General features: G+C 36.7%; 1 protein-coding gene across 1 annotated transcript in view; it reads left to right on the top strand.

Annotated features, from left to right (window-relative positions):
* The window catches only part of MCF2L2 (MCF.2 cell line derived transforming sequence-like 2), a 237,482-nt gene that overhangs the window by 207,291 nt on the left and 18,190 nt on the right, over positions 1-12,001 (top strand). Inside the window, exons 23-25 of the mRNA XM_055307990.1 lie at positions 1,511-1,726; positions 2,650-2,742; positions 2,904-2,982. Coding sequence (XP_055163965.1) covers positions 1,511-1,726; positions 2,650-2,742; positions 2,904-2,982 — 388 coding nt within the window. The remainder of the gene's footprint in view (positions 1-1,510; positions 1,727-2,649; positions 2,743-2,903; positions 2,983-12,001) is intronic.

Raw genomic sequence — 12,001 nt, 5'->3', positions numbered from 1 at the left:
AATAAAATAAAATAAAATAACAGAAACTATTGATTATAATTCTTGTGGCAAATATTAAGCACCAACTCTTGCCAGTCACCCAGATGAAAACATATTTCCTGCATTATTTATGTCTATATAGTAAAAATAGAACGGGTTTAAAAGAAAATACAATCACTGAGGGCTGGAGTGGCTCCTGGAAGGATGTGGATAGAGTGAAAAACTTCTAAAGGGTCCTCATGAACCCACCACCCATCTGTTTTGGAGCATCGTCAAGCGGAGCCTGTGTAAGCAAAGCAGGAGTATTGTGCTTCTAGGAGAGCAGTCCTTATGGCTGGAGGCTCTTTGTTCCTCACTGAGAGTTTCATTCACCACAGTTTACATATGTCAGTTTTACAAAGCAAAAAAGAGAAAACACTGAATATATGCCACAAGCACCACAGAAATGACTAGAGTTTATGCTCTTGAAGTTTTTATTTTAGAATTTCAGAAGTGCAGTAAATTCTTTTTGAAACAATAGTCACAGCTTGTTCAACATGAACAATAAACTATAAAAAGCCCAAATATAAATAGTGTATATATTTCTAGTATTAACTCAAAAATTGTAGGGATTTATCTCAGCTAGACATAACTCAGGGAAATTTCTCTGTCCTGGTCCTGTTCAAATAATTTTCTTCTTTTCGCGTTTTCATTCAGGGAAATAAGTTCTTGATTATCTGCTTCAAGTCATCTACTTTTTTGAAAATGCCAGGTAAAATACAATGTTATTAGCTCATCTCACTCTAGTACCCTTTGAAGAAGGCGCAGAGAAGGCAAGGTCACTCATGTGGACTGTAAACCGTTACATATGAGAATGATGAGCTTGCTGGTGGAGGAATAGGCATCATAAATGTGCCCTGAAGCCAAATAGACTTTCTAAAAGTTTGTCATTTGGGATTATCTTTGCCCTGTCTACCTACTCTGAAAAATGCGAACTTGAATGTCATTATTATTTGCATTACAGTGTTATTAAAATTATGCTATATTAAGCTTTTTTCTTTCAGAACAAATCTCATGTTCTCAGGTTCTCATACCGAGGCAGATGTTATGGATTATTATGGAATAGGTCCATAATGTAACAAAAATTTTGTCTCCTCTGAACATATGTAAATGTTAATTTCTTGCCCTTTTAAAGTAGACGTCACATATCAAAAATGAAGAAGAGGAAGTAGAATCCTGCTAGCTAAAATTAATTATAAAGACAAAAATATCAGAGTACCAGTATCTTTAGTTTAAGTTTTTCTAACATGCTTTATGTTTATTACCTTGCACAGCTGTACTATTGACCTACATAACCAAATGGTGCCATGCTCAGTGAAGCTCACAGAACTCTAGTTTTGATTTAGTGACAGATGAGCCTAACTGGCGCTTTTAAAATCATCAACTTCAAATAAGCATATTTTGTAATTTGAAAACAGACCCTTAAGAGTTCTTTCCCTGTCAAGTAATTTAACAGCTTCTTTTTATGTATGTCTGTCTATCTTCCCCAAAGGATGATATCAGGAAACTGGGAAAGCTACTGAAGCATGGCTCTTTCAACGTGTGGACAATTCACAAGGATCGTTATAAAATGAAGGATTTTATTCGATTTAAGCCCAGACAGAGGCAAATCTATCTATTTGAAAGGGGAATTGTATTCTGTAAGATACGAATGGAGCCCAGTGACCAGGGCCTATCTCCTCATTACAGCTTTAAGAAATCTATGAAGGTAAAGGGGTCCTATTGCATTTGGGAATCAGCATGTCCCTATGGAGATAAATACCATTATTCTTATTTTACAGTAAGAAAACTGAAGTCTAGAGAAGCAAGATTAACTTGCCAAATGCCACACAACAGAGCTAGACTGCATGCCCAGGCCTTTCTAACCACAAAGTCAGGGCGTGAATAGACAGGGTTAGGGCTGGCATAGAGGTGCCTTTGTGCCAGGTAGAGAAAAGGGACCATATGGCAGCCTGTCCTGACAAACTAATTAGGAAAGCACCCTACAAGCAGAGAGAGGGGTGAAATATTTGGTGGTTAGAGCATGGACTGGATTTCATCTCCTACTTGTCCTTCTCAACCACACATCTTTGCATAGGAGCATTGGCAAAGACTTCAGAGGTCTTGGACCCCACGTCCACACCAAGCATCATCTCTAGCCTGTGTAGGAAATATTTCATAGCTGGAGATGAGACCACCTCCCCGCCACACACACACACCACACATGTGCATACGCACACACACATACACATTTGTGCCCTTGTGATTTAAGTTGTTAATTAATCATGGTAGCTTTTGTTATTTATGTTTCTTAATGTAGACACTCATTTGATGACTATTGTGTACAGATTTGTGAAATACTTAGGTGTTAAAGGAGGAATGATCTCCTTGCTTAAGGTTGAGGTCTCCAGCCCTACATATGGAAAGATGCAGTCTGTGTTGTCCCCTGAAACAGAGAAGACAGATGATACTATGCGACATTGTGTTTGTGCTTTATGCTCCTTGGGGCCATTAACAGAGGACAACAAAACACATGGAAGGGCAATGGAAGAAGAGAGCTACTGAGGGTAGAAAGAACCAGAGTGGCCGAGAGGGAGAATTTTAAAATCAGAAAATGATAGCACAGCAATTTTTCTTCTTTCTTTACAATAGTTGATGACACTTTCAATTCGCCAGCTTGGAAGGGGGAGCAACCGGAAGTTTGAACTTGCCAACCGGAATGGACTTGAGAAATACATCCTGCAGGTAAAGCTTGTGTCTTCCCCTTAGGTGCCTCTTACTCTTTCCTGTGTTCTCGGCAAGTGTTTTCTATCTCACCATTCTAAAGGTCACCCAGACAATAAAAACCCTAATTAATGCTCCAGATGATCTGATATTCAGAGTATCTTCTTATCTGCAATTTTCAGGCAGCTTCGAAAGAAATCAGAGATTGTTGGTTTTCAGAAATAAGTAAATTACTGATGGAACAACAAAACAATATTAAAGGTAAGGTTATCCTGCTAACTTTAGTCTGGAGAGTTATACTGATTACAAATTTGTGGTAGCTATGCACATTGGGGATATTGCTAAAGGAAATGGTTTGCCAGGAAAATAACTGTGGGACACCTTTTCATGGTATCTGGAAGCGCCTGTGCTTGCTTTCATTGTGTGTGTTGGGGGGATGGTTGTGGTTGTGTGTGGATGTGTCCTTTTCAACTGTGTTCCTCTCACATATCTGCTTGCCAAGATCAACTCTCTCAATCCCAAAGCCCAAAGCCACCTGAGATCACGTTAATGGGAGTTTAAAAGGCCAGTACTACTTTCAGAAGCTGTACTGCTTTTTTTAAAAAGCTGAGATATAATTAACATACCATAAAACACGATCTCTTAAAATGTACAATTCTATGGGTGTGAGTCTATTCACAAGGTTGTGAAACCATCACCAGAACATTTTCATCACCTTCCCCAACAAAAAGACACTGTACCCCTTAGCGATCATTCCCCATTTTCCTCCCCCTCCCCTCTGCCCCTGAAAACCACTAATGGACTTTCTATCTGTATTCTGCACATTTTACATAAATGGAATCATATACAATATGGCACTTTCTGTCCATTTTCTTTCACGCAGCATCATTTTTTCAGTGTTCATCCATGTTGTGGCAGGATGATCTCAGGACTCCATTCCTTTCCATGGTTGAAACATAGTGCATTGTATGGACATAACGTATTTGTTTATCCATTCATAAGTTGATGGGTATTTGGGTGGTTTCCATTATTTGGATATTGTGAATAATGCTATGAGAACTTGTGTACAAGTTTGTGTGAACCTCTGAAAAAATATGTATATAAATAATTGCTGAGCCATATGGTAAACCTCTGTTAATTTTCTGAGCAACTTCCAAATTGTTTTCTAAAGTACTAGCACCATTTCTTGTTTGTGCTAGCAGTGTATAAGGGTCATCTTCTTCCCTCCCTCACACTTGGGATTGTCTATTATTATTATTATTTTTAGTGTTATTGTTACTATCCCATTAGGTATGAAATGGTGGCTCATTATAGTTTTGATTTGGATTTCCCTGATGCAAATGATATTGAGCATCTTTTCATGTGCTTATTGGCCATTTGTATATTCCCTTTGAAGAGATATCTATACAACTCCTTTGCCCATTTTTAAATTAAGTTATCTGTCTTTTTATGGTTGTTGTGAAAATTACTTATGTATTCTGGGTACTAGATGCTTATCAAATATGTGACTTATAAATACTTTTTTTCCCATTCTGTGGGCTGTCTTTTCATTTTCATTTTCTTTTTTTTTTTATTTTCATTTTCTTGATGATATCTTTTGAAGCACAGAAGTTTTCAATTTTGATGAAGTCTAATTTTTCTATTTTTTCTTTGGTTGCTTGTGTTTTGGTGTCATATCTAAGAAACCATTGCCTAATCCAAGATGTATACCTGTGCTGTCTTCTTAAAATTTAGCTTTAACTCCTTGATCCACTTTGAGTTGATTTTTGTATATGGTGTGAATTAGGAGTCTAAGTTTATTTTTCCACATGTGTATATATATGCTGCTGTTCCCAAACCATTTGTTAAAAAGACTATTCTCCACTGAATGGTCTTGGCACTTGTTACCGACTCAAGTGCCATCACAATGTTTGTGTTCCCCCAAAATTCATATGTTAGAACTTAACCCAATGGTAATACCCAATGATATTAGGAAGTGAAGACTGTGGGAGGTATTTAGGAGTAGATGAGGTTGTAAGAGTTGAGCCATCATGAATAGGATTAATGCCCTTATAAGTGCTATGAGAGAACTTGCTTCCTCTGTCTACTCTCTGCTATGAGAGGATATAATGAGAAGTCATCAATCTGCAACCCAGAAGATCCTCACCAGAATTCAACCATGCTTGCACTGTGATCTCAGACTTCCAAGCCTCCAGAACTGTGAGAAATGAATTTCTGTTGTTTATAAGCTGCCCAGTCTATGGTACTTTGTTATAGCAGCTCAAAATAAGACAGCACCCTGGTTGAAAATCAATTAACCATAGATACAGAATTCTTGGTTGACAGTTTTTTTAAGCATTTAGAATATGTCATATTAGGTACTATTTTGTGGCTTTCATAGTTTATGGTAAGAAATCAACTATTAATCTTACTGAAAATGTCTTGGAGCACCTGGGTAGCTCAGTCGATCTAGTGTCTGACTCTTTTTTTTTTTTTTTTCTGTCTTTTTTTTTTTTTTTTATGATAGTCACACACACAGAGAGAGAGAGGCAGAGACACAGGCAGAGGGAGAAGCAGGCTCCATGCACCGGGAGCCCGACGTGGGATTTGATCCCGGGTCTCCAGGATCGCGCCCTGGGCCAAAGGCAGGCACCAAACCGCTGCGCCACCCAGGGATCCCTAGTGTCTGACTCTTAATTTCAGCTCAGGTTGTGATCTCAGGATCATGAGATCAATCCCTGCATTGGGCTCCATTCTGAGCATGGAGCCTGCTTGGGATTCTCTCCCCCTTTCTCTCTCTGCACCTCCCACTAGCGGATGTGCATACTCTCTTCCTCCTCAAAAAAAAAAAAAAAAAAAAAAAAAAAGGAAAGATCAGAGATAAAAAAAAAAAATCTTGCATGTGACAAGTTGCTTTTCTCTTGCTGCTTTCAGATTCTTTACATTTTGACAGTTTGATATGTCTATGTGTAGACCTCTTTGAATTTATATTTCTTGGAGTTTGTAGATAGATCAGTTGGATGTGGAGATTAGTGTTTTTCACCAAATTTAGGAAGTCTTCAGCCATTATTTCTTTAAGTATTCTTTCAGCCCCTTTGTTTCTGTCTTCTGGGATTCCCATTCTATGTTGGTATGTGTGATGGGAGTCCGACTCTACCAGTCTTTATGACTCTAAATTGTTTTTCATTCTTTTTCTTTCTCTTCCTCAAACTGGATAGTTTCAGTTGACCTATATCTATAGTCTCTGACTCTTTTCCTGTTTGCTCAAATTTGCATTTGAGCCACTCTAGTGAATTTTTCATTTCAGTTATTATACTTTCCAACCCAGAATTTCTATTGGCCCTTTCAAATATAATTTCTATTTTCTCAATTTGATGAGAATTTGTCCTCATACTTTCCTTTAGTTCTTTTCTTGTGGTTTCCTTTAATTCTTTTTACAGTTTTTAAATAGTTGATTTAAAGTCTTGGTCTAGGAAGTCTAATTATCTTGGCTTCCTCAGAACAATTTCTCTTGATTACTTTTTTCCCTTTTTTCTATGTATGGATCATGCTTTCTCGTTTCTTTACATGGCTTATAATTTTTTCTGTCGAGAACTGGACATTTAATAATATAATGTGGCTATTTTAGAAATCAGAGTCTCCTCCATCTCGTGTTTTTTATTGGTATTGTTTGTTGTTTTGTTATTGTTTGCTTGTTTAGTGATTTTTTCCAGCCTTTGACAGGAGCTCTGTGTGGATAGTGGGGTGCACCTTCAACATACAGTCAAGCAGGTGGCAATTCCACCTTTGCATTCACTCCCTGTTTGTGTAGAACCCCAAGATCTCTCCCCACCAGAAATGAGAGCATAAGACCTTCTCAGATTTTTCCTGAACATGCACACAGAGCTGGGCATTTGTACATGGCCTTCTAGAGTCTCAGAAATATTTAGGTGATTTTCAAAACCACTATGGACATCTCATTCCCATGCATCTCCTTTTAAATTTTTGGTTAGCCTATTTTTGTCCCAGCTGTTATCCAGTGCCTTAGGCACCAAGAAGTTAAGCAATTGCCTCTAGTAATTTTCTACAAATGCTCCTGGCGAAAAGGTTTTTCACACTGTGCAAACTGTGAATAGGTCTAATAAAGAAAGTCTTATAGTAAGGTGTGCCAAGGAACCCCCAAACAAGTCAAATGATGATAGTTCTCTGGGAATGAGACTTTGAACTCAAATCCTGTTTTGCCCCTTCCTATGGCTGCCAGATTGCTAATTTTCACCATGATTGCAGGCTGTTGATATCCAAGGCTACCATAAACAAGGAGAAGTAGGTTGGGAACAGAGCAACTAAAACACGACAAAGCTCACTGTTCATACCAAGATTCAGCCATTTTTCTTGAATAAATGTTCTCCTGATTGCTTTAAGCCTTTGTTTAATTTCTTGTGTTCTGAAAATATTTTCTATTTTTGCCAGTTTTTTCTGTTTTCTTGGAGAGAATTTTTGAAGGTTTTTTTTTCCTGCATCATTTTCACACATATCACTTGCTATACTCCTTTTAATAATTAAGAATCATCTTTGAGTAAGCTTTGCCCTTTCATATTTGTGTTTTTTTTTTTCAGTGGATCCTCATAGCAGCAGAGATATTTGGTAGGAAAATCCACAAGCTTCATCTACTGAGTTCAGATATTTCCTTCTGGTAATGTTGTGAGGCCTAAGAAATGCTAGTCTTATGTGGAAAATCGATCTCCCAACATTTAGAGTGACAATGGCTTGTGTGTTGGGTAAGGAAAGTGATGTAAATATGAAAAGATAAACTTTGTCCTCAGAGACTTATCAGGAATGCAACCATTTCACATTCTTTCTGTGTCTTCTCTGACCATTAGTTGGACAAGAAGATGCAAGGGTGGGTATGCATCACAAGATGTGGAAAAAGATAAACTAAGAACTGTGACTAGAAAACCACCACATCAGTTTTCAGTCATAACAACTGAATGATGTAAGTTCCTTATTTAAGCTATTGGCCTTTACCAAGAAATAATAACTACATTATATAGTTTATTTTAATTTATATAAAGGTAAGATGAGGGAAAACTATGGGATTTACTCTCAAACTACTAATGCTGTGCTAAATATATGTTAAGGTAATTGAGTATGAATGCTCTGGAGGCATATAACAGGAAGATGTGACAATCCCAGTAGAAAAAGGTACTTATTTTCACCAGAAGCAACATTCTAGTCACAAGATTGTTCTAGAAATCTTTACCACAGTTTCACAAAGGATGGTTTAAAGATGGCCTGCATTAGAATTACCTGAAGGACTTGTTACAAATGCAGATATCTGGGTCCTACCTAGGACTGTGGAATTAGGGTAGCTAGGGTTAATGCCTTGGAATATGCATTTTAGCTTATTAAAGTTTCTGGACAGAAAAATAAAAATAAAAAATAAAGTTTCTGGACAGAGTCCTTAAACTTTTTTTTTTGAAGATTTTATTTATTGATTTGAGGGAAAGAGAGAGGAGGAGGAACACAGGGAAAGAAACAAGCAGACTCCATGCTGGGTGCAGAGCCTGACTCAGGGCTCAATCCCAGGACCCTGAGATCATGACCTGAGCTGAAACCAAGAGTTGGATGCTTAACCAACTAAGCCACCCAGATGCCCCAAACATTATTTTTAAAACAACTTTATTGAGGTATAATTAACATAATAAAATGCACATATTTAAAGTATACAATTTGATGTTTCAACACATGTATACACCTATGGAAGCATAACCACAATCAAGATAATGAACATGTCTATCACCCCCAAAAGTTTCCTCAGGCCCCTTTCTGAGGGGCCTTTCTGCCGTTCCCTTATCCCCCAGTGCTTCCCAGGTGGTCACTGATCTTCTTTCTGTCACTATAGATTAGTTTGAATTTTCTATCATTCCATGAAGAGAATCATACAGCATGTACTTTTTCATCTGCTTTCTCTCACTCAGCATAATTATTTTGAGATTCATTCATGTTGTTTTGTAACAATAGTACATTCCTTTTAAGTGCTGTATAGTATTCCATTATTTGAATATACCCCAATTTCTTTATTCATTTACCTGTTAATGAATATTTGGTTTCTTTCCACTTTCTTGGGCTATTTTGAATAATGCTTCTATTAACATGCAAATATAAGTGTTCTTGTGGACATGGGTTTTCATTTCTCTTAGGTAAATACCTAAGAGTGTAATGATTAGGCCACATGGCAGGTACATGTTTATCTTTTTAAGAAATTTCTATTTTCCAAATTGGTAATACCGTCTTTATTTCCATAACATCATATAAGAGTTTCACTTGCCCCACATTCCTCATCAACACTTGGTGTTGTCAGTCCTTTAATTTTAAGCCAGCCTTATAATAGTTGTGGAATAGTATGTTATTGAGGTTTTAATTTTTTTTCCTAGTGACTCCTGGTTAAGAATCTTTTCATGTGCTTCTTTGCTATCCTTATATCTTTTTTAGTGAAGTGTCCATTCAAATTTTTTGCTCATTGTTTTCTTAAGTTTTGAGAGGTGTATTTTTATATACCCTAGATGCAAATCCTTTAATAGATTGATGCTTTGCAAACACTTTCTTTCATCGTGTGGCTTATCATTTCATACTTTTAAGAGTATCTATTGGGTGCTCCTGGCTGGCTCAGTCTCAGGGTCTTTCAAAGGCCCTTTCTCAGGGTCTTTTCAAGATTGGTGAGTTCAGGGCCCACGGGTCCCGGAGGCCCGGGGAGGCTCAAAAAAAAAAAAAAAAAAAAAGATTGGTGAGTTCAAGCCCCATATTGGCATGGAGCCTACTTAATTAAAAAAAAAAAAAAAGAGTATCTTTTGAAGAACAGAAGATTTTAATTTTGATGAAATCCAGGTTTTAAAAAATTATGGATCCTATATTTGGTGTGTGCCAAAGAAATCTTTGTTTAAGGCCACAAAGATTTTCTCTATACTGTAAAGTTAGGTCTCTAATCCATTTTGAGATTTTTGTTTGTTTTTCTTCATATATGGTGTCAAATGTGGATCAAAGTTTAGTTTTTGTTTATTGGTGTCATTATTCCATTACCATTTCTCCAACTGACTATAAGTACATTCACTTCTGGATGCTCTATTCTCTTCCATTGATCTATTTGTCTATCCTGACATCAATACCTTACTGTCTTGATTATTGTAGCTTTATAATAAGCCTTAAAGTCAGATCCTTCAACTTTGCTCTTCCTTTTTTTTTTAAAAAAAATGTTATTTAAATTCCAGTTAGTTAACATACATGTAATATTATTTTCAGGTGTACAATCTAGTGATTCAGTACTTACATACAACACTTGGTGCTCATCACAGCAAGTGCCCTCCTTAATCCTCATCACCTATTGAACACATTTTCTCCCACTTCATTTTGGTAACCATTTGTTTTCTGTAGTTAAGAGTCTGTTTCTTGGTTTGCCACCCCCCCTTTTTCCCTTTGCTTATTTGTTTTATTTCTTAAATTCTACATATGAGTGAAATTATATGATAAATGATTGTCTTTCTCTGATTGACTTATTTCCTGTAGCATTATACTCTCTAGCTCCATCCATGTCCTTGCAAATGGCAAGATTTTGTTCTTTCTTATGGCTGAGTAATATTCCATTGTGTGTGTGTATATGTGATATATATATATATATATATATAATTAGTTAATGGACATTTGGGATCTCTCTAGAGTTTGCTATTGTTGATACGGTTGCTGTAAACATTGGGGTGCATGTACCCCTTCCAATCTGTATTTTTGTATCCTTTGGCTAAATACCTAGTAGTGCAATTGCTGAGTTGTAGGGTAGTTCTGTTTTTAATTTTCTGAGGAAACTCCCTACTGTTTTCCAGAGGTATGGCACCAGTTTGCATTCCTACCAACAATGCACAAGGGATCCCCTTTCTCCACATTGTCACCAACACCTGCTATTTCTTGTGTCGTTGATTTTAGCCATTCTGACAGCTATGAGATGATATCTTACTGTGGTTTTGATTTGCATTTCCCTGATAATGCATGATGTTGAGCATCTTTTCATGTGTCTTTTGGCCATTTGGATGTCTTTTTTGGAAAGCATGTCTATTCATATCTTCTGCCCATTTATTATTGAATTATTGTTTGGATGTCAGGTATAGATGTTCTTTATGTATTTTGGATAGCCATTTGCAAATACCTTCTCCCATTCCATAGGCTGCCTTTTAGTTTTGTTAATTGTTTCCATTGCAGAAAATTTTTATTTTGATGTAGTCCCTATAGTTTATTTTTGCTTTTGTTTCCCTTGCCTCAAGGAACATATGTAGAAAGAAGTTGCTGTGACTGATGTCAAAGAAGTTACTGCCTGTGCTCTCTTCTAGGATTTTTATGGTTTCAGGTCTCGTATTTAAGATCTTAATCCATTTTGAGTTTATTTTTGTGTATAAAAAGTGGCTGAGTTTCATTCTTTTGCATGTTGTTGTCCAGTTTTCCCAACACCATTTGTTGAAGAGACAGTCTTTCCCATTGGATGTCTTACCTGCTTTGTCAACGATTAATTGACCATATACTTGTGGATTCATTTCTGGGGTTCTGTTCTATTGATCTATGTGTCTGTTTTTGTGGCAGGACCATACTGTTTTGATTACTACAGCTTTGTGACATAACTCGAACTTTAGAATTGTGATGTCTCCAGCTTTGCTTCTCTTTCAAGATTACTTTGGCTAAGTGGGGTCTTTTATGGTTCCATACAAATTTTAGAATTGTTTGTTCTAGCTCTAAAAAATGCTGGTGGTGTTTTGATATGGATTGCATTAAATGTGTAGATTGCTTTGGGTAGAGTGGACATTTTAACCATATTTGTTTTTCCAATCCACAAGCATGGAATATCTTTCCATTTCTTTGTGTCATTTTCAGTGTCTTTATCAGTGTTTTATAGTTCTCAGAGTATAGATCTTTCACCTCTTTGGTTAGGTTTACTCCTAGGTATCCTATTGGTTTTGATGCAATTGTAAATGGTATTGATTCCTTGATTTTTCCTTTCTGCTGCTTCATTATTGGTGTATAGAAATGCAACAGGTTTCCGTATGTTGATTTTGTATCCTGTGACATTACTGAATTCATGTATTAGTTTCTAGCATTTTTTTGGTGGAGTCTGTAGCTTTCCTATATATAGTATCATATCCTATGCAAATAATGAAAGCTTGACTTCTTCCTTATCTATTTGGATGCCTGTTATTTCATTTTATTGTCTGATTGCTGTGGCTAGGACTTCCAGTACTATGTCAGATAAAAGTGGTGAGAGTGGACATCCTTGCCTTGTTCCTGACTA

This window comes from Nyctereutes procyonoides, unplaced genomic scaffold (genome assembly GCF_905146905.1).
Source record: "Nyctereutes procyonoides isolate TBG_1078 unplaced genomic scaffold, NYPRO_anot_genome, whole genome shotgun sequence".
NCBI classification, from domain to species: domain Eukaryota; kingdom Metazoa; phylum Chordata; class Mammalia; order Carnivora; family Canidae; genus Nyctereutes; species Nyctereutes procyonoides.
This window is presented reverse-complemented; position numbering and strand designations above follow the sequence as displayed.